We start from the raw sequence: 27,917 nt of genomic DNA on the forward strand, positions 1-27,917 counted from the left end.
CGTCTTTTCTTCATCTAGCCATTAATTAATCTACGCCACCATACCCAATCATCGTAGGAAAATCATTGTAAGTACGCTTCTTGAGGGAAGCACCGTCATAACCAGTCACATGACTGTTCTTTTTTCTTTTTTTGGTCGTCGTCATTTACTCGCATGATTTGCTACCTCAATAATTGACAGGACAGGATGGGAGTCTGGGCGCTGTGAATGAGAAGGGAATATGATTCAAGGAAAAAATCATTACAAAATGCATATGCCAGCATAGAATACTGCTTGAGAGGGACCTACTCTGGAAGGCAAGATAACCGAGACGTTAAGATGCAATAATGACATTAAATGTGTCAAATCAAATAAAATTTGATCCTGACTGAAATATTCTTACGATAGCTTTATATTTAAAAAGAAACAATCTTTGTGTGGGCTTTGTTAACTTGAATTTATGCAAGGGAGACATTTGCATTATGAGCATGCCAGCTACGTCTCCAATGATTACATTATAACGTCACATGTTAAAACATAGACATGGTGAAAGTTTATATTTTATGTGGTGTAAAGGGTAGAAAAGATCTCATGATCTAAAAAATATACGAAAAGACCTCAAAGAGGTCGAAAATCTAACCTATTTTTCATGGTCTGCCCGCTACGTGCTCACGCGCGTTCCGAGGGACTGTAATAAAGTTTTATCATACCATACCATTAGTTACCCTTTACGTACTTCAATACTGCTAAATATTGATGAACTTCATTACCTTTCTAAATGCCTCCATATATGAACGCTAATGAGCACAAAGAAAACTTATTTTCTCATTGAAATGTGACATTCGGGGTTTCACAAAAGGAGCAAAGGTAAATTCAATATCAATTTCGGTCTGTTTCAGGTCTCTGGTGGTTCCTTCTGGACTATTTCAAAGAACAAGGAAGATTGTGTACAAAATAAAGGGACACCTCATCACCATCCTTTGCAATGGCCCAACAAATACCATGTTATTTAAGCTTGTTATTGAAAATGTGTGACCTCGTTTATAACACGGGAGTGGGTGTAGGCAGCGACCACCGATGCTTTACCAATATATTGCGGAGTATCGTTACTTTGCAGAGGAAAACAAATATTAAGAAAAAAAAACTGGGACACTGAAAGAGACGCCTTACAATAAATACACAGTTTTCTATTTCCACTGCCACGCGGCACGATAGTAAAGTAGCACGATAAATAAAACGTTAAGACAATATCCCTGACAGTATTTGCTGAAAACTACAATTAAATTCAATCAGGAAAGTGAGCAGCGATTCGAAGAAAATATGTCATATATACTAGGATCAAAATATGTACTCGAGTTCACCCTATTGCTGAGCCTGATAATTCCTATCGTAGTAGGCGCTCAGCAACTGTCCGATTGAGTTCGTATTCGTTACGAGCTGAATCTCACCTACAATGTTCTATAATTTGCAAAATGGCCTAGAAACTGCAGCTCTCGATGGCCAGATGGCCTAATGTACAGGCCTTTTATCGGGAGCGCCGCCATATTGCGCAGGCGGTGGCGCCATCTATGGCCACTATAGGCATGCTGGCTTCGGCGAGCGCTCGGTGTTGTATCCCAGGTGTACGCGCGGCGGCAATTTCTGGTGGTTGTTTTCGCGCTCCCGCGGTCTATTTATTATGACGTCGCGTCTTCTACACCAGAAACGATTCTGTGAGATATTGAGAAGTTATTTAAGTCGGCATAGCTGGAGTTTGTTCCAGCGTTGAGGTGGACAGTGCACCCAGCGCGATGCCTAAGCGTGAGCCGCGGGGATCAGTTGTGTATCTCTGTTAATTTGTTTCACGAATGTGGCCTTATCGCAGCATTCTCACTGTGATTCTAAGCTTTGGTTTACTAGCAAGGAGTAGTTACGAAATATATGACGATCATATCAGCGTGGGTACCACTCAGCTGCGGAATAAGTTGTGCTGTCTGCTTTGACTAGCTGTCAAATTGTTCTCTGCAGATACATTGCGCGACTACCTAATTTGTTGGACGTGGTTTCCGCTATGGAACGAAATAGGTTTGGCTAGTAATAACAGCATACCACACAATGTGAATCACGCTTGTCGAGTTGTCGAGCGACCGGCGCGAGCGTCCGAAGCAGTGGTAGACGCTAGGTTACAGATTTGTTTGTTCTATATGGCACATGGTCGAAGCATGCGGCATGACTATGCTAGGTGTTATTGTGGCATTAGCCAGCGACGTTTTTTTTTTCAGCGAACAAGGAGGAATGGAAACGGATATTGTTTCCAATTTGTTTTCTTTCTTCTTGTTCTTGAGCCGTTTCAGTGTTCGGTCTTGTTCGTCCCGTCCTCTACGATACACTCACCCATTTTGCGGAAATTGTGTCCTCACAAATACCCATCGGATTCTTTTTTATGCGATTCCATTCGGATATTAGCGTTTTACAGGGTAGAAAGACAATGCCGAAGCTCAAATCTTATATGTAGCATGCTGGCTTGCCAATCGCTGGGATCGCTGGGTTGAGCAACGCCATCGGCCTCATACAGGAGGCTAATAGTCATAGCATAGTGATTTCAGGTCTACTATACTTGAAATGTGTGAGAAGGGTGCCGGTGGCTGAAGCAAAAATTGTATAACAACTGACGCTTAGAGGTTTGGGGGTTGCATTAGGGTGGCCGTACAGGAACACTCTTGTGTTTTAGTTCTTACGCCAAGCGTTGAGATAGGGAGAATATTTTCCAATTCAAGCCGAAAATTCACAGGCACCGCTGCTCTTCGTCAAGTAAAAAATTACACCATCTTCCCGTAGGGGAACCCTGAGTAGTATGCGAAGCAGCCATGGGGTCCATTCAAGGTAGTTTTATTAGCTGTATAAACTTGGACATGCAGCAGCACGAGCAACGCGCAGAACTGTTGTGGACGCCGTCGGCGTTTTGCCCGCCTTCGCACCGAACGCGCGCGGCGTTGGTGACTGTTGCCGGTGCCTCTAGGGCGCCTACCGTCGCGCCTCTAACCTAAGCTGCTTCGCATTATCGCGCGCGGAGCCGCAGGTGTTGCCAGTCGTTGCGCAATCCGGAGAGGAGAGGAGAGGAGCATCGGAGAGGATAGGAGGAATGCCGAGAGGAGAGATGAGACAAGGAGAGGAGGGGGAGGAGGATGCGCATGCGCAGTGCGGGTGCGCGCACGGCGGATGGATGGAGGGAGGGAGTGACATAGCCCCGAGCATAAGATGCTTCGCATCTAAAACCGATGCAGCCAAAGTAGTTCACAAGACACACACACACACGCACACACGCCGTGGCTGATGATGCGTGTCGCATGTTTGCGGAGCCATAGAAATTTCCGCATCAGGGGCGCTATAACGTAAAGCTATTCCAAACTTTTTTATTCAAATTCTGCAATCAGCCCACCACGATTGGTCAAAAATATTATTGGGCCACTCAGAACTTCGCCTGTCTGTCACGCGACGTCACGAAAACCGCGATAGCTCCCCATCTAATATAACGTCTACATACTGATTATGCATGATTAAACTGCACAAAAGAAAAATAATAATTGATGATTCGACGCCTTTTCACCATTAGCCCTCTGCTATTGGTCCAATGTTTTAGGGCTGCGCCCACTTCGCCTGTCTGTCACGCAACCTCACGCAACCGCGAAAACTCACCGCGTCAAAGTGACGTGTACGCGAAAAAAAATGCATTAATATGCCGAACAAAACTGAAAAATTTTCGGAATAGCCAGAGATGGCCCCGTTCCGAAAGGAATAGAAGACGGCTGCCTGCCGATCGCTCAGGCCCTCTCTACTCGCACCTGCCAGTGAGCATGTATTTATTTGCGCATGGTAAACCTTTTTTGCGTGGCAGTAAAACGTTATCGAGCCCTTTGGGCACGTATACGACATCGCTCTGCTAACTCTTCCTTGCTGAGGATCCGTTTTAACGGCATTCTTATCCTTCCGTTGCACGCCGCCGCGATTTTCGACCAGCGATTTTCTACCAATCGGAGAAGCCGGCACCACCATCTTCATGCGGTTATCTATTTTCACTGTGCTTGCTCGGCCCCATCGAAACCCTCTCCACTAGAGCGTGCTCCTCACCTCTTGTCAGCTAATTAGACAACAAACACCTCTCAGTGCAGGCAATGTTATTGGTTTTGAAAGCGTACCAAGGTGACCTCCTATAAACGGGAAGACTGTTTGATTGGGTTGTTCAGGCAACGCTGCGGGTCACCGCCCGATGCTTGCGTTGGTGGTTACGTAAATTTGACGTCAGGAGATTGGAATAAAAACAGTTTGGAATATATTAACGTTATAGCCCCCCTGTAGTTAGCGCTGCACCAAAAGGCTACACAGTGGTTCTTAGACGACCTCGTATGAGCTGACATCACGTAAATTCTACAGAGAAGAAGTTAAAAGTTGACAGTCACTTAAGTATGATTGTGTGATTTGAATGCGAGACCATTGTGGCTTTTCTAAGTTATCACCATACATTAAAGCTCAACCTTAATCCTTAAACCTTAACCACCTTGCTCTAACTTGTACCCACCTTAATTTGCCGTAGCCCACTTTAATCCACTTTATTTCACCCTAATCCAATTTCGGGAGGTGATCAGGTCGGGTTTTGGGGTTTGGGCCACGGCGTCCGTCCGTCCAACGCCGTCGTTGTTCACCGTGGGTTTTCGCAGTGCGAGCAGCAGAAGGTCCAGCGCCGGAAACGCGACGTCATCACTTGGTCACGTGGGTTTTGGTACCATCGGATGCTAACAACAGATGGCGGATTTTTATCCTTATGGGGCCTATAAGGCTTTCACCTTAAAACATCTACAAATTGTTCCGCAGCACGCGATAGCAACACGAGTAACTGTATAGGCTCCCTCCCTAGAGGGAGCCTATAGAGGGAGCCTATACAGTAACTCTAGGTAACGTATTTAAGCAGCGCCACGCCGACTCGCACAAGCCAGAGGAGGAAAGGCTCGGCGCGCGCCCTTTTCTCCTCGCTTAATGAAAAGCTCAATAGTTAGCGGAAAGCTTAATACACAGGATCGCGTCATGAGTGTATGGAATTCTGTACATAGAAAGGAGAACACGAAGGCAGTGCTGCCACTGGTTGCGACTCGTGAAATGAAACGGGTTTGCACCGGTCGGCAGAGGGAGAATGTAAAAAGAGCAAGGTAAGGAGCCCTACACAGCGAAAGGGGAAGAAAGCAATGGAAAGTTGGGAGAGGGAAAGAGAAGGTTCCCACCTGAATTTCCGTACGCGCAAGGTAACGCGATTGAGTGCCATTGCAGCTCTGGCCTATATATATATATATATATATATATATATATATATATATATATATATATATACATGAACGAGATGAAAGGGAACCGAGGGCCAGATTATTATTAATCATATCATAAGAAGCCAACAAACAATGACGCCAAGGACAACATAGGGGAAGTTACTTGTACTCGTTAATTGAATTACAGAACTGATAGATTAATGGAAATGAAAATGGATGAAAAAACAACTGGCCGCAGGTGAAGAACGATCCCACGTCTGCGCATTACGCGCGCGATGCTTTTACCATTGAGCTACCGCGGAGCCGTTTTCCCATCCACTTTCTGGGGTATTTATGTTTCACAACTAGAACCAACCCTGGGAGTGTTAGCCAGCGCCCCCACTCACAAACCATATATATATATATATATATATATATATATATATATATATATATATATATATATCCCTTCTGCAAAGGGGACTTGTATTCGTTAGGGGGACAACATGTTTCCTTGGCTGTGTTTATATCGTTGCCATAGTGCCGTTTACAAGTGTCCGGGAAGACCTAAGGTTCCCTTATTCCCACCATACTCTTTTGTACACGTTTAAGGTCCTCGCCCCGTAGTGGTAATGAGAGACATATTTGGTACTCTGGTGCGTTTCACAAGCACAGGCGGCGACCAATCATATAGTAGAGTTAATGTAGTATTAGCGAAAGTGGCCAGTCCGTGACAAGCATTTCCTACTGCCGGAAAACTTTGTGAATTCGGCCTCTCTCTAACGTTCAAGTTACTTCTGGAATACGGGCTGAAGTCAAGACAACTTATACGAGGTGTCCCAACTATCATGCATCAAGATTTAAATGCCACGTAGCTCACGTAGCTCGACAGAACCAGGGTAATGTTGTTTGCCGTCACTTGGAGATACTCGGATTATTTTTTGCATTCCGCCTAATTACATAATTAGCCTTAATTAATTATTCAACATCTCAAATAATATAATTAAGTGAAAAGCGAGCACTGAGAATTGCTCCCTCGTTGGCCGCATATTCAGTGGAACGTACCCAAATGTCCCAAGTTGGCGTCAAGGAGGTTCGTCGGCTCACACCTAGCTAGTTCATTCGGGGCGCAGCTCGCTATTGTGTCGGTCTGCTGGGATCAAGGAATCGGTGTGGCATGGTCTCGATTTAAAGGCTTCTTTTTTTTTAATTGAAGAGGTCGGGGAAATCGGCTGGGTACCCAGATCGTTGCAGAGAAAAAAACTGCGTGAACTAACCTAGAAGTACTGGTCGGAATAAAAGAGGGAGACAAGCGAGAGAATAACGCGATCACGTGAAAGCATCAACAGTGCAACAAACGGTCACTCAGGCTGGTACACTTCAAAAAGTACGATAGTGCGCGAATAGCTTGTTGCGTCAGCGATGGTGGGGTCACGCTTACAGTGTTCTAGTCTCAAGAAATGTTCGATGTCCAGCTTGTATATCGCGGTCTGGATGAGGAGGCGTTGGACGTCATATCGAGAACAGGTGCAAAACAGCTGTTTCACGATTTCCTCACGTCGACAGGTGTTGATCGTCGAACTTTCAGTCATTTCCACAAAGAAAGTATTAGTGTTCGTGAACATCACTCCCAGCCATAGGCAGTACCGATGTTACTAAAGTTTAACCTTACAGGGTCCATAAATATCAGGACCGTGGCACCCTTACAATCTGCCTAAGTCGGAACGTGACCACCGCTACCGAAATTCGATCCTGCGGCATTGTACGAAGTAGAACGGCAACGCCGCTGAGTCAGCGCAGGTGTAGGCACAATGAACAATACCTTTGAACAAGCCAATATGACGGCTACTATTGCCTAGTATTGAATCATTGTTACGTCCTACCGAACGCTGCTGACATCGAATTGGAAAGGAGCTATACGAAAGCTGCATTCAAAGAAATCAGCTGCGGCACTAGCTACACGTATTTACTCACTGAGAATTGCTCCCTCGTTAGCCGCATATTCAGTGGAACGTACCCAAATGTCCCAAGTTGGCGTCAAGGAGGTTCGTCGGCTCACACCTAGCTAGTTCATTCGTGGCGCAGCTCGCTATTGCGTCGGTCTGCTGGGATCAAGGATTAAGTGTGGCTCGCTCGCTCGCTCGCTCGCTCACTCACTCACTCACTCACTCACTCACTCACTCACTCACTCACTCACTCACTCACTCACTCACTCACTCACTCACTCACTCACTCACTCACTCACTCACTCACTCCACTCACTCACTCACTCACTCACTCACTCACTCACTCACTCACTCACTCCTCACTCACTCACTCACTCACTCACTCACTCACCTCACTCACTCACTCACTCACTCACTCACTCACTCACTCACTCACTCACTCACTCACTCACTCACTCACTCACTCACTCACTCACCCCTCACTCACTCACTTCACTCACTCACTCACTCACTCACTCACTCACTCACTCACTCACTCACTCACTCCTCCACTCACTCACTCACTCACTCACTCACTCACTCACTCACTCCCACCCTCACTCACTCACTCACTCACTCACTCACTCACTCACTCACTCACTCACTCACTCACTCACTCACTCACTCACTCACTCACTCTGGGAGCCCGAATACATTAAAGAGACGAGTGATCACCAGAAAATGGCCCTTCAAAAGGAAGAAAAGGGTACCGATCACTTAGGGGTGGTTAGAAGTATTGGATGTATCAGCTTCCATACAAGCTTCCATGCAAGACATGATGGAAAGCAAGGCTTCCCTACAAGACTTCCACTTGGAATCATTGGTAATCTTCCGCGAGCAAGGCTTTTGAAGGGAATCCTAAACATCTAACACTTATTAACTTTATCGAAGGAGTTCTTTTATTTCTGTTGACACCAACTGACTTCCCTATCGGACGAGATCTCGTCGAAATATCGACTAGGTGCACGCGAAAGAACCCCAGGTGGTCCCAATTTCCGGAGTCACCCACTACGGCGTGCCTCATAATCAGATCGTGGTTTTGGCACGTAAAACCCCATAATTAAATTTTTTTTGAAATATCGACCTTAACATAATATATCGGCAGAGCGTTGGGCTGACAGAGTTTTTCTGGATGGCAGATTAGAGGCGAGAATGCGGCTCACACTGGCTGCTTTATGGTGTTGGGCTGCCTAGCACGAGGTCGCGGGATTGAATCCCGGCCACAGCGGCCGCATTTCGATGGCGGCGAAATGCGAAAACATCCGCGTACTTAGGTTTAGGTGGGCTTTAAAGAACCCCAGGTGGCCCAAATTTTCCGGAGTCCCTCACTATGGCGTGCCTCATAATCAGATCGTGGTTTTGGCACGTAAAACCCCATAATTTTTTTAAACACTGGCTGCTACGTGCTGACGCGCGTTCCGAGGGACAATAATAAAGTTTTACCATACCATACCATACCATACTGGCTGCTTTATTTTAGCAAAATATAAAAAGGGCAGATGTTAATGTCGGAAGTTGAACTGCAGCTGTGTTTTTTTTTTTTTTTTTTTTTTATTCGCCTGGCTTGCCACGCGACCTAATCTTGGAACGGTCATTAAATATAAGTCCTCCGAGCTCTGTGTTTGTACTCCTTGGTTTATACGTTCCATCCATGTTTGTATGTGGAAGACTCAAGCACCAATAGCTGAAGACGGCAGTGTACAACAATAGTGCTTCTTTTTGGAATCGTATATTCATTTTCTTAAGTACCCGATTCTTGGCCAGCCAATCATAATTCTTAGTGGGTATGAGCCACTCCTGGAAAGAAACAAACACACAAACGAACGGTCGGACGGACGGACGGACGGACGGACGTCCGTCATCAATGAATCAATTCATTGATAGGGGGAAAGGGCCAAGTAAGTCCAAGCCAACGCGAAAGAACGGCTCCGCAGGAATGTCGAGTGGTTGAAGGCACCCGGCAGGGAGCATCGATGGTGTTTTTCAGCACGGGCATTTCTTACACACCGCAACGTATTTCCGGATGGAGTGGGCAAGGCCTTACCAAAAGAAGTGTCGTCGAATCCAGTCGGATTTCCAAACAGGTCACTGAGCTTCTCCTTGAAAGAATCCCAGCTAGATATCTCGTCCTTGTGTGTCCGGAACCAGACACGAGGAGTTCCGCCCAAGTAGAATAGGACATTCGCTAGCATAATGGTAGGGTCCCAGTGGTTGTTTCGGCTAACACGCTCATGCAGGCTGAGCCAGTCCTCAACGTCAACGCGCCAGGATCGCGGGGATTAGTAACCGGGGATTAGTACGTGGTTGTCGGGGTCGCAGGAATAGAAGCAGACGATCGAGGTGTCACCGGGAGCCATGGCAGAAAGCAGGACGGTGCGGCCGCTGCGGAGGTCCGTGGCGAGGACGAGGAACGGCACTCTCCACCAAAATGTTACGCGAACGAAGGATTAAGAACTGGAGACTATTTACAAGATATATTTACAAAGGATAACTGCAGCGCTGGCCAGTTCAGCCGACACCTCGAGAGCCAGAATCAGTGCGTCTTCTTCGTCGGCGCGCCCACGCGCATCGTCCACAAGAAACACGCAATATGCATGTATCCATATGGTCATGAAATCTGCATGGTTAGAGGTATTTGCATGTATTTGAGAGGGGGGGGGGGGGGGACGAGTGATTCCTGATTTCTGCAGTGCAATATCTTTCTCACCACCCAGTTGTCCCGCAAAATATATGTCTGCAACGATTGCATGTTAACTGCGTGCGAATGTGCTATTACTTCATAATAAGTTCAATTGTCCTATTGGCATGTGCTACTACTTGTCGTACAATGTACTAACTTGAACTTTCTATGAACTAGGCCTTAGCACGTTCCACCATTTATTTGTATTTATTGTAGTAGTCCATCTTGTTTGTTTGCTTGTTTGCTTGTTTGCTTGCTTGCTTGTTTAAGCGAGCCAATCTTTGCTGTGTACTGTTTGCCTAAGCGAGAAAGAGTAGCTCCGGTGTCATCCATAACGCCAACTTATCGTACATATACGATTGATAAGAAAATGTATCACAAGTATTACGAAGAAGTAGACTTGCTACTTTGCAGAACGTTGCCAGGACCTGCAGAGCTGAATATATTAAAATAATCGATTGATAGACAAGGGAGATAAAAAAAATCATCCTCATACACTACCGGGTTAGAAGATGCTATTGTGCTAGCGCTACCAGGAAGCAAAAACGTCATTTAGTGCACTGCACAAGTCTTCAGTACACAGCGCCAACTTAGCAAATGAATTGTGCAGCATCAACCATGTTTCTCGTTCGTTATGAGCTGCAACATAGTGCCCGTGTTCGAAAGGGCTCCAAGACATCACGGCGGTGCCGACATGCGAAAACTTGGTTTAATAAATACCAGTAATTGGAACGGTGTTCAGTTTTCCCATGTTTTGTGTGCGGGTGCCGCCGTGAAGACTTAGAGCCTCTTCGACCACGGGCAATATGTTCCAGCAAATATTGAAGGCGACTGCACGTTTAAATTGTAGTGAACACTGAACCAATCATTTACTGAACTTGAAGGTAAGATTTACTACACGTCAGGGAACGGTATAAAGAAAAAAAGAAGTTGCCAAACTGTCGAATTCAATGTCAGACGAATGCTGTTGCTACCCGCTGTTAACGGACAATGTGCGCTTGTTTCAGCGTTGCTGACGGGACATCAATAACCAAGAGTAACAAAATTGCGTATTGTGTTGCCAAAGCACGCACTGGGTGCGCATTGTATTTCCAACGTCATCATACGCATTACGTCGAAATCTAGCCGATAGCGTTTACGGTTACCAAAGGAATGTAGGTCGCGCTCTTCTATTACAACAGGGCCTTCTCTGAGACGTCACGAAATGGAGGGCCCATTCCAGCGCAAAGAATGAATATTGTTTAACTTTCATGAAATTGAGAGAACTAAATCAAAATTACATAAAAAAATTGAATCCAATAACGAAGAATAAAAGTAACACCGTCACGAGCCTACCGTTTTCGGAACACGAGTCCAGAAAACCATATAAAAACCGAAGCCAGCAGTCCAGAATTCACACTTGTGCAGGTCAGCACAACACAGCAGCCATGAAGGCCTTCGTTGCAATTGCTCTCCTATCCGCCGGTAAGGTTCTGGGACTTTATGATTTCACTGCAGTTTGTCTTTTCACGTGCACAGCAGCAGCTTAAGAGCTTAAGATTCTCTACGCCCGATGCTCACGGGATGAAATTTTTCGGAGCAGTTACCGCTGAAGCAAATTTAAAGGCTCACATCAAGGAGTTTCCCCTCTCTAATCATGCACCCTGTTCTATGAGTGGTAGGTTCGGCTGCACCAGCATTGACCACCACATGCAGTGCCTATTTTAAGTTTGTTTTACCTTCTATAATGTTGCGGTTGTTTGTGTAGTACGGGATGTGTCGTAACTGAGGGGATGCGATGAGTTTTCTGGCATATGCAAAGGCAACAAACGTTTGCAGGACTCAATGCTATTTTGTTTAAATGGAAGGATATTTCAATTTCGACCACTCTTATTGCACCTAAACACAGTCAGCACGCTCTTCTGCACGGAGTTGTGGTTTGATTGTACGAAAGGTTTTTTTTAAGATGCTGTGCGAGTGATGAAGTTTATCGCAGTGAACAGAACAGCATAGATGAACTCGCTCGGGTATAAATCTAAATTTTCCACAAGGATAATCCTCTGTAGCCCCTGCGAGAAACCACGGCTGGTATTTAGAAACGTTTGTAGTATTATATGGGCAGCATTGGCGTATTCGCAATTTTTGACAGGCTGCGCAAATCTGGAGTTCTTGTTGTCCAAGATAGAAGTTGTTGATTCGTCTATGTCTACGTCCATGTCTACGTCCATGATACGGACGTTGCAAACGTCCCGCGCACAATAATTAAGCAGCATTAATTGCGAGAATAAACTAAATGTGGAATTAATTTATTGCGCACAAAGATCGACCCGAACCACCCGCTTTTGGAAAAGGTAACTGAAACGCCAGTGTTTTTCATGACATATTTTAACGACGAATATCTCGAAAGAAGTGCTACTGTCATAAATTAGGTTCGGCAGACATAACTTTAATGCTCTACTCACAACAATGCGACTGAAATTGCCAAAATGGGTAATCTTGAAAAATTGCACCATGCGGTCTAAAGGTAATAGATAGTAATGCAAAATGGCAAACTTTAAGTTGCTGCTGCTAACGTCCGCCTAGCCACCCAGCGTAATGACAAAAGTGGCAGTTGTCCGGTATACGTAACAGCCGTATTTTCTTCAAATTTACTGAAGAAAAAAAAAAAAAAAAAAAAGGGAGCCACGTATCTATTTTTATAGACGCCGTCGCTAAGGAGTTATGAAATAGTACAATAGGGAAGGTAGTATACGGTTAAATGTGAATTTATTCCTCAGCGTTCCTATCATACCAGCTCCGTGAGACCTATTGTATGACCCTAAGAATCTTGCTGTAAGAGTTTCCAATGTGAGAGATCATGCTAATTGGTGTCCTGTGACCAAACGATTTTTAGTGCACGAGAAACCACGGCCACAGAAGGGATAAAAGCTCTTGTGCTTGTCATCTTTGTTATAGCGTGAAAACCTCTTGGTTCTCGGTGTATTGTGTCCTTGCGTGTGTCCAGGTAACTTAAATTCAATACAAATAAAGAATAAGTGCGCGACCTAAGGTAAACAACGATAGAAAATTAGAATAAGTGACAACACAGCGGTATTTGTGGAGGAGACGAGCTTTGAGCTGACTACCTGGAGTAGCATGGATCGAAGGCTGATCCAGACTTCGGTATTGAGGAAGCTAATATTTGCCTATTGCTCTTTTCTTCCTGGATTTCAGCCTCCCTGGCGTACGCTGGACCCCGTCCCTCTTCGAAGGTGGACGTCCGCGTTGGAGGCTTTGGAGTTGGAGTACCCGGCACTGGAGTCTCCGGAAGCGGCCTACGCCGCCCGGCAGGACCTTCCAGTGTCTCCGGATCATTCTCTGGATCGCTCCCCGGATCATTCCCCGGAGTAGGCCTTGGAAGTGGAGTAGGCTCCTTCGGATCTGGCTTTGGAGGTGGAGCAGGCTTTGGAAATGGAGCAGGATCCGTGGGATCTGGCTTTGGAAGCGGAGTAGGCTCCGTCGGATCTGGCTTTGGAGGTGGAGCAGGCTTTGGAAATGGAGCAGCCTCCGTGGGATCTGGCTTCGGAAGTGGAGCAGGCCCAGTCGGATCTGGCTCCGGTTTCAGCTCAGGTTTTCCCTCAGTAGGCACATCAGGAGGATTCGGAGGAGGATCTTCTGGCAGTTTTCCTACATTTCCAAGCGCATTTCCCGGAAGTTCTGTCTCTTCTTCCTCTGGTAGTTCCGGATCTTTTGGATCTAACGCTGGGCCCGCAGGACAGCCTGGCTTTGCAGGATCTTTTGGCGTAGTTCCGAGTGGAGGCTCGTTCGGTTCGTGGTACCCTGGAGGCCACGGTTTCATTAGTGGACCCGCTTATGGCCCTGGGTATTACGGAAACAGCGGATTCGATGGCTTCTACGGTAGCGGCTTCGGCAGCGGCTTCGGCAACGGTTTCGGCAACGGCTTCGACTTCGGCAACGGAGGTTATTATGGTGCTGGTTATGCTCCTTTTGGCAGCTATGGCTCTGGCTACGACACCGGTTATGGCAACTTCGGCGGTTTCGGCGGCCCCTCTGGTTTTTACGCCTTCCCTAGCAACGGTTACTTTGGTGTCCAGCCGGGCTACGGATTTGGGTTCCGCCCTAGCCGTTTTGGAAGCAACCGTGGTAGTGCTGGATCTTCCCGAGCTGCGGGAGCAAGTGGAAATACTGGCTCTAGAAGCTCCAGGTAAGCTCATTTTTCCGAGTATTTAACTTTCTGTTCGTCGTCTTAAACATTTTCAAACTTACACCATGAGAGAGAAAGATAAAAATAAAATGGGTGGTCAATCAGCAAATTTTATCTTGTTTAAGCACATTTTGTTTACTCTCTTATAATACCAACGTGTTGGTGTCTAATTCTGAGCAGAGTAACGTACTTTGGTACCTCTTTGCTTTGACCACTAACTATCATCTCGTAGGCTATATGCAAGTACTGCGGCATGATGAATTTTCTAAAGCTTCAGGGATGGTTGACAAGGAGTAAAAATCATTTTATTCGGCTTAAGAAACATTAACGCCTTGCAATCACACGTGAGTGCAAGGCGTTAATGTTTATTTAGCGGAATAAATTTCTTTTTAGCCATTATTAACCTTGCCTCAAACTTTACCGAAACACCGCAATCTTACCAGGTCCAGCTACGATGTGTGTCGACATGTATATTAACATTGGATTATATAAATAAAAACGATCTACTAATGCATTTGCCACATGACCACTCGCAGAGAAGATTTCTGTTAGAGAGTTTTTGTCTCCGAGGCTAAATGAACTTTTCTGGTCTTTCCCTTTTAGCTCACCCTCTGCTTCCTCTAGCCAGTAATGAATAATCAACAATACTAGGCATCTTACAAATACCGGAGTGAGTATTCTTCATATAATAACAATATTCCATAACATTAACATTAAAATATTGTCCGGAACCACCATATTCAGGTGGACGACATAACTTATATGTGTAGTACCTGTGTTTCTTAAACTAAATCTGTATAAGCTACATTTAGATCATATTCCACATTGCGTAAACGGAAATGCTCATTACTTAAAGAAAAACAAAGCTTATGTACGAAGCAATTCTAGCCCTCCGTTTGCCTTCAAAAGCTGTATTTTGCCGTTTTAATTGGCGGTATTTCTAAATATTTTAGTCTTTTAGCGGTGCAGTATGTGAGGGATAGCAACCTACAGAAAGCGAATTATTGTTTTTAAGCCTGAGCTAACGCGATCGTTCTCAAAAAAAAAAAAAAAAAAGGGAAAGCTAATTCAACGCGTATTTCTATCTCTTTCAGGTTACATGCAGTGGTTCCCTAATTATTTCAAAGAACAAGATAGACTGTCAGCTCAATAAATGTACAGTTCACAAGTTCTCCGTCCTACTTCGGAATGACTCAACAATAAATATGATGTTCCAAATTCCTATTGATGCGTTGTTGCCTTGTTTTGATGCCTGGAATAGTCGCAAGTATAGCGATGACCCCGCTATGCTGGTATCTTACGGAGTGTATCGCCTACGTTGGAAATGATGCCCAATACACAGAAATGAGAGCATTTATATATATATATATATATATATATATGTATAGATATGGTGACAATTCAGTTATATAATTACTTCCGGTAACCGTGCAATAGTGGGAACATTCGTCCTAGGCCTCCAGCCGATGTCTGATCAGCCTCCTTTTAAAATACGTAATCATTTATATGGTTACACAACGAGAAAACTGTCCGTGCGTGCGTTCTTCGCGGAGCCAGCAGCACTGTTTTCACCAGCTGTGGAAGAAGACGACGACGACGACCGGCGAGCAGTGGCACGAGCACGACGAGGAGCAGTATGGGAATGCTGGCATGATCAGCGGCACGGGAGCCAGCTGTGGAAAAAGACAAGGACGAACGAGCGAGGAGTGGCACGAGCGCGTCTCTGTGACCACGTGACGTGTGCCGTCAGGCACGCACTAGGCGCACCTCCTTTAGTAAGCCAGAACTGTGGAGCAGCCGTGGCTTCGGATCGGAACGTCATCAGCGCCCCTGGCGCCGCCACCTGCAATAGGTTGCTTGCCTCATCAGTTCACGTCCCGCTGCCTTCCGCAGCAGTTAGTGTCGCCGCAGCGCTGTCGCATTTGCCGTAATGGCGCCAAGACGACCGCGGCTGCTTAGCAGTGCTAGGATTACCAGCAGTGTTGAGCGTGAGCACTCAACACTACGTCGTTTCTACGAAATGCTTACGCATCATTCAGATAACTACCAGAGGATATTCTACGTAATACGATATGCTTACACGTCATTCGGGTAACTCCCTAAGGAGATTATACGCAATTTTTTTACGGTGGCATGCGAGATCTTGACCTCCATATTCACACAACTGTACTTTCTGACAGTTTGCCTTGTCCTAGAAAAAAAAAATTGGGTAACGTATTGCTTCGACTCTATGTGGGAACACGGATAAGATGCGCGCTGTATAATGACAAGCTGGAGAAGTTATCCAGACTGATCGGCTAGCAGGCTACTCCACGTGCTGGGTGATAATTACGGTGTACACGGTAAGCATATAAACACACAAAAAGTACATAGACCCACAAACACACGTATACTCAATAAACCTACTCACAAAGTTTTGTCAAGGCCTGTACATAGACCTCAGAAACGCCAGAAGCGCTTTCGTAACCTAGCCGAGAAATAAAATGCGTTTAATCAACAGGGTCAATTATACGAGTCATTAGCAACAGTTACCCTTACTACTTCAGCAAGTATTAAAGACCTGCTCGTACTTTGTGTCTCCACGTCTGTGATGCGCAAAGAAGGCCCATTTATCGTCTTCTATGGCAAGAGCGCTTCGTTAGTGAGTCTGCGTAGCAACCCTTCTTCGCCGAAAACAGCTTAAAACATCTTAGTTTTCTTGGTCTTTATCTTTAGCTATCATGTAGACGGCACTAAACGCCCCCCCCCCCCCCCTCCGCCCCTTTTACTTTTTTATTCTTTCATTTCTTCGTTATTTTTTTTTATTTTCGGCCTCCTCACAAGATGAACGCGCTTCTTCTTCTTGCCTATCAAGGTTCCTCGCTTCCACGCTGGCGACACTATTTCCTTCCGGCCAACGGGAACTGCAGAAGTGTGTCGTCGTCCTCAACGAATTACACGGTTCCTCGCGCTTTCTGAGATGGGAAGACTTTTGTCCTCTTCATTAATTTGCCAATTTCCTTTATTGCACAGTTTTCTTCTGTCGTGTCTGATGCCGCTCCTAAGTGCACTTGCTGGGAATTTTTCTTTCTTTTTGTTGTGACAGGGTGTGACTTAGCTCTGTTTTTGTTGTAGAATATTTTTTCTTTGTCGTAAAACGAAGGATTCTACTTACTGGTGATGAGTTCCGAGAGAAATGAACCAGAAAGTGAATGTTCGGTAGGAAATGAGTGGAGCGATAGAAGCTACAGACCAAAGTACCGTTTCCAACGGTTCCTAGTTCGCCTCGGATAACAAAAACGCGACGACCATTCAACGACCTGAGGAAAACATGGAAAAGGTAACTGAGGTGGGATTCAATACTCATCAGCATTTTGATATCGTGACCGGAAGGTGTGAAGAAATGCTGCCCGTTCTTCACCGTACGGGTCAGTAGTCCTCAGCTCGTGGCACATGGATGAGTCATTAATTGGGGCTACTACGTAATTGCCACCGATTTCCGCGGCTGTATTGACCTTTTTGAAAGCATTACGAAAAGGACTTTTTACGAATCCGGGTGGCACTCGTGTTGTGTGGCTAGCCATTATTTCTTCGCATAATAACTCCCTCTTGCTTTATTGTAGAGGTAGGCGATTATCAAGTTTTTTGAATGCGAAGCGAATACGAATATTAAGCATCAAATATAGAATAGAATATCGAGTAGTTGAACGCAGGCGCATATATTTGCAGCAGCAATATTTATTTCGGTATAATATAGGTACCGCGCTTGTACTTAGTAGTGGGAAAAAGACAGCTAACTACCACGGATAATTAGGATCAGTTCAAAGCACAAGATCAGTATTTGTCATTTATAGAACTGCACGAATGACCTCTTGAAATATTTAGTGCGTAGTTGCAAGCAAGCTATCCAAAAATGTAGGGCTGCGGTATAACTAGCTTTCCAAAAAGCCCTTAATAAGTGGTTGTTGAATGAAAAATTTGCCTTTGAGGAAAAAGAGAAAAAGCTGCCCAAGACGTGTGTGCCGTAGACACGCAGAAAAGGGCCCGTCGCATGGAAAACATATCTGGTTGTAGCGCAAAAATAAAAGTGCTACTTGAATAGAGTGCAAGAAACTCTAAATTACAGATTACAAGCAAAAATCACAGGTGGTCATGTAGGCTTCGGACGCGAAGGCAAATACAAAGCTTACATCACCCATTTTGTTTGTGCGTTGCTTCTAAAACTTTTGTCGTTGTTTAACTTCCGATAATCTGTGATACTTTGTTTAGCAGACAGGAGAACGGTAACCCGACTTTAACAGTCGTTTATTGCAAAATATTTCGTTAGATTGTACATTCGAAAATACCGAATAGTTCATTTTCGAATTCGAGTTCTAAACTTGGAATACTCGCCAACCCTTTTCTTTTTGTCATACGCTAGATGCGTTGAGGTCATGGTTTTATCTGCTTTCATTTTGGTACTTTCGTACTTAGAATATCAGTAACAGTATTTAGTAGTTTCACCGACTGTATGGAAACCATCAGTATTTGCGAGTACTCCATAACGCTGGGTATGACTATTATCATTCTCGAAGGAGAGTCTTATTATTTATCAAAAATGTTTTGAATTATATGAATAAATAAAGAGATGTTAGCACCAACATACGGCTGCAATTTTTTACACGGGTGACATGGAAATTGATCGCATATTGCATAATACAACAAATATCATATAATAATAAATATTGCAAACTTAAAGCAAGATGTATTATAAAATGACACATTATTCGGACTCACGATAAGTGTCAAAATAGCACAGAAACAGCACAAATACACAACATGTCACAAGAGATAAAAGTACATAGTAAAATTATCCATTATACATCTTTCAAACATTACAATTGTAATCTAGACGCAGAAAATGTCACATGATTGAGAGAAAAATGCATACAGTACTCATAGATACAATGCGCATACGTGCAATGAATGTTGTCACCATGCGAAACTCAGTATACTCCGCAATGTCAGTGATCTCCAAAAACTCTTTCAGGGCAATGAGCGCACGTTTTACGACTTTGCAGGGCACCACAATCAAAACAGAGCAGCACGTACTAAAGTTACACGGCACTGCCGTATCTCCAAAACGAACAGCCCGGAACCATTGATGCAAAGCCCGGTATGCGTTTCTGGTGCGAGGACGTGCTTGTTTTGCAAATTCCATTCATCTCGCTTCCCTCGGTATGCAGTTTAAATCCCTTTCACTCTTTTTATCTCTCTCTTTTTTCTTTTGCCGGGAGCAAGTAAGTAAAATAATTTGTTTTTGCGACGTGCGTTTTCTGCTCCATTTATTTCGTAGCTTCCAGCCGTGTGCGCGGCTTAGCCGCCTACGCAAAGCCCGCCTCAGTGTTCGTGACTCCGTCTCATTGACGGTCAAGTCTGACTGCGTCCGTAACAGCCTGTAGGTTTTTTGTCTGTAAAACCTGCGGGGGGGGGGGGGGGGGGGGGGGTAGGTTTGCCCGAACGCCTGTGTGGACGACACGATGGCCTCTCCGAGGCATTCGAGTTATCGCGAGTGCGCGAACGCATCTGGAATATTTGATACATTACAGCGAGCTATCTCTGTTTTCCTGCGCCATCATACTATTCCCAGCTTAGGACACGTTCCTTTGCATGTTCGCTCTTTGCGTCGCATCTGTAGTATCGCATCGCATTACGATTTTCATTTTCCTTTTTATCTCCGTAGGCAATCCTTCTTTGCCACTCGACAGTTTCGCGAATTGGCATCTGACCTCGCGTCCCATTTGTCTTTCCGATCTGTCCCCGGTCGGTGCGCCGCGTCGACGCTGGCGTACGCTAGCCAGACTCGCGCGAGCTGTCGAAGAGCCTTTCTGGCGGCGGATAAATCTCTAGTGTCCCGTTCTTGTGGGTTTTTGTCACTTCGAGACTTTCTCCTTTGCCATTCTCATCCTCTTCGTCGAATCACTCCAAAGCTTAACGACAATGAATAGCGCAGAACCCTACCAGCACGTCGCCCTGCGAACATGCAAGCTTCTGTTTTGTCTCGCCTTCACAGTGATATGCCATACTTGTGCGCCACAGCGTAGGTTATCAGTTAGAAGTTGCTGCTCTTATGAATCTGCCAAATTGAGATGGTGCCCCCATTGTCTCGTTGTAGTCACTTTATAGTCAGCTAAACAATGAACGCATGTCAATACGGACAATTTTCTGCTTCAATTCATGAAACAGCGTTTTCTTAAAAGAAAGGCAAGTGAAACACCAATCCATTTCGTGGGACACTTTTAAAATTAATATCTCGAAACTCGTGCAGTCCTGAGAAATCATTCCAAGTGGATGTCTTGCAAACTCACCGGCTATAATAGCTAAATATATGCCATGAAGCGATTATTTAAATGGTTAATTAGCGTAAGTATGCTAATTAGTCAATTAAGCATTTAGATTTCTTGTGGAGTAATGGGCGCCTCGTCGAGTAATTTAGATCAAGGGTTATAATTGTTCTATCGGTCACAGGCAATTTAAAAAATTTGGTGCAACTAAAAAAAAAGGCACCCTATATATGATACCGTTTTTCCAGCCTGAGTCATTAGAATCTCTCACTGCTTTTTTCTTAAAATATGATCAGAAGTAGTCAAGTGGGCTTCTGCACCGAAGTATTGCGGGCTGCCGGAGTAAAATGTTATTTAGATATATGTGAAAAGAAATACTTGATAACAAAAAATATATACAAAAAAGTGGAAAGAGAAGATACTCCTATTGCCGCTACCATGATCAAAGAGCCATGTGCCGAGCAGGCTTCATTAGTTCACATTAAAACGACTCATGGTGTTTCACGAGTTGGTAGCGCTAAATAAACGGTGGCTGTCTTAAAAGACTAACTGTCTTTACGACTGACGTATATTAGAAGTTATATTCCAATTAACTTGCTTTTCTGATACGCACATTGTGGGATTCCAACGTTAATTTCTTCTTTTATGCGACATATGAAATTTTTGATGGTTGCTGGAACTTTATAGTGGATCTTAATGTAGCCTAAGTCCGAGGATTCATCGCTCGCTGGCTTTGGCTCTGTAGATTTGGGATGAACGAAATTTGCATAAGACCACGTAAAACCTTCGTGCACGGCCGTATAACTAAGCGTACAGATACGAATTTTCTGAAAACAAATCAAGAACTTGCATTGTTTCCGTGTAAATGCAGTTGGCAAAGAAAGCTTCGGTTAAAAAAGAAAACCAGACAAATCAAAGTTTTTTCGAATGCTCGTTAGAGACCACAAACAATTTTTAGCGATAGCTCTCTGTCTGAGCAGCAGCACTTCACGTGAGATTCTCTTTGCCCTACTCGCAGCCAGACCCGCCATTTTATTCCCTGGCACGGAATGTCTCGCCTAATGGCAGGCGCGATCCGCGCTTTTAATTGCGGCATAAATTGGCCCCCGGTAATGAGCGCGCCGCGGTGGAGAACGATCTCTTTGGAAGCAGGGGTTTACAGCCTTTCATTGGGCGAGCGCTCTTTGCGTAAGAGCTACACCATGGCGGGAAGGATATCAGTGATATTCCGTTCCATTAGCTGAGAGTGCTTCGACGTGGAACAATCAACTCATGGGCTTGGAGGCTTTTAGTGGCAGAGCATAACGGATTTAAGCGAGAATAATAGGGTCGCCTGTTCGTATCTATTTTAGTACGTCAGATCTCTTCGAAGCAATAACCTCTTTTGGAAGTAAAGTATATGAGTTGCAAACACGAAACTGGCAAGGGGAATCGGTACGTTTCGTAATGTTATTTGGAGGAATAAGTTTCAGAGAGAAAGGAAGAAAAATACAGACAGGGTCAAAAGTTTATGGGTTGGGGTATCTGAGACAAATAAATATTGACAGATCGAGGCTGGGCGAGCAGCCTAGATTTAAAGTGTGCTACCTGCTATATATGTGCGCGACCAACGTAGCGTTCTACGGTTTTAGTGGTTGCAACCCTAAACTCTGCTGACATTCGACTTTTCTGCGGAACGCGCGTTCCGTAAACTTCGGACTCTACCTTTCGTACAACTTCAGCGGAAAAAGATTAGCACAAGTGACCGATCACCCGATCAGCTAAATTTCGGCACGCGACGCTGCTGTTCCATGGCACGCCGAAAACGAGAGTACCAGGCACGCCCTCCTTGATTCTTGAGTCATGTGGCACTTTAGATCTAAACAATGTGCAGGGGAACAAGAGCGCCGTATACCGCAATTTCTCTGCTCCGGTCATCGGCCACTCGGGCTAATCTGTTTCCGTTGCTGCTGTATATCAATGCGAACATGCTTTCAAGGCCTGAGGCGTTATACTCTAATTGCGCTGACTGAGTGCTACTACGGATAGTGCACTCTGAGATGAGGGAAGCAAAGAGTCACAGCGCTCTAATAACATCCGCCCCGACAAAATAGATGCGTCTGACATGAAGCTGACAAAGCTGTTTGCCGATCTTGCAAATTAAATTGGTGTGCTTTCTAGATTAGGTTGATTTGAATCTTGATCGCATTTTAACCACGCGTACTGCATGTGTTAGGGCGTATTGTACCTTTCGGAGTGTGTGCGCGTGCGTGTGCACGTACGTGTGCACATTGTTTCCGTTTTCATATCATAAAATTGGTGTGCTTTCTAGACTAAGTTGATTTGAATCTTGATCGCATTTTAACCACGCGTACTGTATGTGCTAGGACGTATTGTACCTTTCGGGGTGTGCATGCGTGCGTGTGCACGTACGTGTGCACATTGTTTCCGTTTTCCACTTGCTTTCATTCCTCACCATCTCACCAGGAGTAAGAGGATACACGTATTTAGCTCTATTATTAAATGTATTCACGCGCGAGAGCATTTGTGGGCAGGTCGTGACCGCGCGCGCAAGCCACAACGATCACATAGATAGCGCATGGAACAGCCGATGACGGCCACACTAGAGCCTCGCATTAGATCTCTCTTTGTATACATATTTTGTTGATTTATTTCAACTTATAGTCGTCCTCACTATCATGGTCGTATCGAAGCGTGATCGTCCGCTTTCACTCACGTTCTTTGAAAGGTACACCTCGTGACTTGAATGCGGCGACCACGAGGCAGCGAGAAGCAAGATCGATGGGGAACACGTCGCGGTGCGTGGCTGGCTCATTATGACGGGCTTTGGGGGCCCATAATGTTGCGGGGTGCCGAACAACAATTCCTGCCACCAAGCGCGCTCGGAAGTTAATCCTCATTTGCATTTGTGACCGCGTAAAGGCGCTCAACCCCAGCTGTTCCGAAAGCCCATGTACTCCCCGCCATACCTGCGATCATTAGAAAGCCGTAGCGCGATAAGCAATTAGCTTGCTTTGCGTAGCCGTTGTTGTTATAACGCAGCTTCGCAGGCAGAACAACACAGTTCAGCAGTCGCACTACCGAACATCGATAGTAGTTCCCGTACCTTTGACGAACGCTTCAGGTTTTGGTGTGAATGGTGTATATCGTTTTGCGAATGTGCCTCTGTCGGCGTTAGCTCTATCGCTCAGATAGAGTCGTATGCCAGTAGTATACGCTGACACTGAATCATTCAGTTCGTATTGGTTCAGCGGAAGGGGCGACTAAGTGTTCATTCGCAAAATTAACTGCTCAAGAACCTCCTTTCTGCGACGTTGTTCCTACAGCCTGCGCCATATGGTTTCGGCTCAGGCATGGTATATTTCCGCAGGAATGTGTGTTCAGAGGAATGAAAGAAGCCGCACTCTAATGAGTGCTATTAATGTCACAATAAAACAAACCATTACCTTATATACTATCATAATTATTGACAATAAAGACGTTCTTTACAGTACTTCCCGTTTGCTTTATCTTTTCAAAAGGAATAATCACTCGTACAATTAAAGGAGCAATTCTTTATCTTTGATGCACGAAAGCATTATCAGGAACAGCAAAAGATAACGGAAAGATGTATTTAACTTTTTTAATATCTTGATTAGATCCCACGGCGGTGGCTTATTGGATATATGGCATCGCGCTGCTTAGCCTCTGGTTGCGGGTTTGATTTTCGGCTTCAGCGTCTGCGTTTCGTCGGGCGAAATGCAAGAACGCTCGTGTGCCTGCAGGTTTGGGTACGCGTTAAAGAAATTCTGGCGGTTAAAATTTCTCAGTCGCACTTTATTTCAGCGTCTGTGAAAGCCAAGATTCAAATTTGGGACTCGACACCTCACCATTTATTACATTTACTTATGATTATACGAACGGGATTAGCACGCGCGGTGTTTTCCCCGCTTTCAGAAAATTGTAATGCTTCTTCCCTTTCTTCTAAGAACGTGGGAAGTTCATGATTGCTCCGGCTTGAAGATTTTTGCTTGCGCTTCCAGTTCTGGCTCCATAGCGGTCGTCGCTACGTGGTGTTCGTGAGGCCTCGAGTCTTTTTACCTTCAGCTTTCGATGAGGCTCGAGTTTGGGAAAAGCCCTCTGGGGGGCAAACGCCAACGGGAAGCAAACTGCCAGACTCTCGTCGGGCGTAATTGGCTCGGACGCCATAGAGGACGGCACCGAGAAATTTATGGCTCCCATGACACGGCCCAGCTGCCTGAGCGGCAGTGCCGCTTTAGGGTTAGCTCTGCACTGATGTGTTGGCTGAGGCGAATTGAGGCGTTTACCCTTACAACTTTCGGGTCTTTGTACGAATGGCGAACGCTTTATCTCTGAACTATTCCGAGGAAGGAGCAGACCCGAAAAATGGTGAAACGCAAAGTTAACCGCTTGGTTTTCGTACACAGGGTGATCATTTCTAAGTTTTATGGAATTTTTAAAAAGTAGTCTGTTGCAGACAACATAATTCTAGTCCTTGAGCGACTAGCATTATGTGTGGTTCAGAGAGGCGGACATTACTTGCACGAGAAATCGAAACGTATATTCAGCTAATTAACAAACATGCACTAATTAAATTTTTAAGTAATTACCATACCGCACATATTGCTATTAGCCGGTGAGTTTGAAAGGCGTATCTACTTGGAACGAATTTTCAGAATGACGGCAGTTTGGAGATAAGCGCGTTCAAACTTGCAGTAAAAATACACTGTTGTTCCAATTACTTTTTTACCAAAATACCATTTTATGCGTTGAAGCACAAAAGTAATTGCAGCACCCATGTATTTCGTTTCACACTTTGGGAAATAATACCTCGAATTTGTGAAATTCATTTCAAGTGGATACGTATTACAAGCTCACTGGCTACAATTCGTGCACACGGGTGTTTTCACATTTCGCCCGCATTTCGATGGGGGCGAAATGCGAAAACACCTGTGTACTAAGATTTAGGTGCACGTTAAAGAACCCCACGCGGTCAGAATTTCCGGAGTCCCCCACTACGGCGTGCCTCATAATCAGATCGTGGTTTTGGCACGTAAAACCCCATAATTTAATTTTTAAATTCGTGCATTGCAATATGTGCCATCAAATAATTATTTCAATATATAATTAGTGTATGTTTGTTAATTAGTGGAATATGCGTTTCGATTTCTCGTGCAAGTAATGCCCACGTACCACTCTGAATAATGCAGCTCAAGGACTAGAATTATGTTACCAGCCACAGGCGATGTTTAAAAATACCATAAAATTTGAAAATGATCACCCTGTATAGTATGTCACTGTTAACGTTAGCCAAACTGTTCAATAAAAAAGTGGTTAAAAAGATACGGTGCACGGTACGATTTCAAGACCTACGGTGTGGTCGGTTGTCAGAATGCTGACGACAGAGCACCGCAAGTGTTATAGACCTTGCACCGTGTTTTTCTTGATATATTTTTTTTTGCTGAGCAGCTTGGCTAACGTTAGCCGGTACACACTGTATATACGCTCCAGTCTATGCTTTATACCATTCACACAACGCAGTAACAATGCTAATTTTATAGCTTTGGTGTGCCGTTTTATTCACCGTTCCTAGTGGCGTAGAGGGACAGGCACTTTTGCTCTGCATATTTATTAGTAGTCATTTGCTATATGCATATAAAAAGGTACCACGAGGTCAAATTAGCAAAACATTTTGGTCGTAAGTGGTGCTTGTGATTGGCCGGTGACCTTCGCGAATAAAATGTCTAGCATCACTATTGGCTTACATCTCCTCTCACGAGCAGTTCTAGCTTAATAACTTCATTCTGAATACGGGCCTATTAAGCCTGCGAAAATTTTGTGAGCCAGGTAGCCGCAGAGATGCTACGCATCACCTCTTATTTCTTTATTCCTTTTATTCCCTTCTCCTTCCCCCAGAGTAGGGTACTAAACCAGGTGCAACCTGGTTAACCTCTTCCTTTTCCTCCACTCTACATCTCTCTTTCGGCAGCTTTTCTTCAAGGTAGGAGTCCAAGTTCCAGAAAAAAAAAAGTTTAGGAAAAGATAACGAATACAGATTACTAGTCTCCGTTATAGAGCACACTTTTTTAGGCACAACAGCCTCATAACTATGGAACATTTAAAAAACATTTTTGTTATTAAAAATAATAAATGCGGGCCTCACGCCAACACTTGTAACTTTATTTTGCCTCATCACAACCAAACTGTTTTTGGCAGCAGTATAGGTGAGCCCTTGAGCTATGCAATGAACCAAAACTAATCAAAATTTTCGGAGCACACTAATTAAACAACCAAAGAATATGCTCTTCCAATTAACGCGTATTGCTATAAAAGCGAGTCAGATCAAAGCTTGTCGCACAATTTTACTTGTTGTGGGTCATTGCGCACAAATTTATTTTATTATTTTATTTTCAAATACCGTAGCCCTATGCAGGGTTATTGCAGGAGTGGAGTACATGGAATACAAAAATCAAAGAAGTAGGACAGTGTATATCACACCAATGCTTCTGCAAAATCAGATATCGCCATTTCACGAACACAACCGGGTAAATCATTCCAGCATTCAATAACCCTCGGAAAAAAAAGACTGCCTTTGAATATGTTAGTGCGCGCAAAAAAGGGCTTTAGGTTAAGGTTGTGACCACGTCTAGTCGGAAGAGCACTAGCATACACGATGTAGTTATCATTAGATAGTCGGCAAGACGTGTAAACAAATGAATGTAAATGTTTCGAAGAATCGATATCACGTCTGGTACATAAGTCAGGTAACTTTGAAGAGGTCACGGCAGATGAGGGTGAAAAACCACGGTCATAGCGATGGTGAATGAAACGAACAGCCTTCCTTCGGATAGATTCAATTTTATTCATGTCGCACACTTTATATGGATGCCATACGCATGCAGTGTACTGTAATGTAAGGCGAATGAGTGTTTTGTACATTTGTAATTTAGTGCATTTTGGAGATTTAGATTACGTTTGTCTTAAATAACAGTTTTTTTAGTGCTTTAGAGGTAAGGTAATCTATATGATGTGACCACTTCATGTTGTCTGTTAACATAATGCCAAGGTATTTGTACGGCTGCACCCGGGGAACTGTTATGTTGTTGAAAGCGTACGCATGCTGCGATGGAGAATGACTGTTTGTAAATGACAATACTACTGTTTTTTTTAAGTTTATGCGCATATGCCAATCCGAGCACCAAGAGAAAAACTGCCTGAAGGAATCTTGGAGTAAAGTGTGATCATTAGGAGAAGTAATTACCTGGTAAAGCCCACAGTCGTCGGCAGAGACGGACTTTGGACCTAATATTGCTGGGAAGGTCACTTATAAAAATTAAAAATAGCAGGGGTCTCAGAATGGAGCCTTGTAAACACCAGATCTTACTTATTGCCGATGACGAATTGGAATTAAATGAAACGAATTGAGAGCGCGAGTTGAGAAAGCTAGCTATCCAGTCGATAAATTGAGGATTATTTAAAGTTACGTTTAGTTTAACTAGAAGCTTGTTGTGCATA

At 44.5% G+C, this 27,917-nt stretch overlaps 1 protein-coding gene across 2 annotated transcripts; it reads left to right on the plus strand.

Annotated features, from left to right (window-relative positions):
* Positions 1 to 11,319: 11,319 nt before the first annotated feature.
* On the plus strand, positions 11,320 to 15,324 carry LOC119460746 (uncharacterized). 2 transcript variants are annotated; one of them, XM_049672049.1, is made up of 5 exons: positions 11,320 to 11,381; positions 13,110 to 13,328; positions 13,413 to 14,100; positions 14,704 to 14,770; positions 15,195 to 15,324. In XM_049672049.1, exons 1-4 carry the CDS (start codon positions 11,345 to 11,347, stop codon positions 14,729 to 14,731), a joined length of 972 nt encoding a protein of 323 aa, XP_049528006.1. In that variant the 5' UTR covers positions 11,320 to 11,344; the 3' UTR covers positions 14,732 to 14,770; positions 15,195 to 15,324. The 2 variants fall into 2 exon arrangements, with proteins under 2 accessions (XP_049528006.1, XP_049528005.1); XM_049672048.1 differs by having other exon boundaries at positions 13,110 to 14,100.
* The last annotated feature ends 12,593 nt before the right edge of the window (positions 15,325 to 27,917 follow it).

Source organism: Dermacentor silvarum, chromosome 8 (genome assembly GCF_013339745.2).
Source record: "Dermacentor silvarum isolate Dsil-2018 chromosome 8, BIME_Dsil_1.4, whole genome shotgun sequence".
Classification (NCBI taxonomy): Eukaryota; Metazoa; Arthropoda; class Arachnida; order Ixodida; family Ixodidae; genus Dermacentor; species Dermacentor silvarum.

Bases quoted from the DNA above. Each gene is read 5' to 3' on its own strand.
- LOC119460746 (XM_049672048.1), top strand. From the start codon at position 11,345: ATGAAGGCCTTCGTTGCAATTGCTCTCCTATCCGCCG. The intron at 11,382-13,109 runs GTAAGGTTCTGG...CCTGGATTTCAG, and splicing joins AATTGCTCTCCTATCCGCCG to CCTCCCTGGCGTACGCTGGA. The intron at 14,101-14,703 runs GTAAGCTCATTT...TTTCCCTTTTAG, and splicing joins ACTGGCTCTAGAAGCTCCAG to CTCACCCTCTGCTTCCTCTA.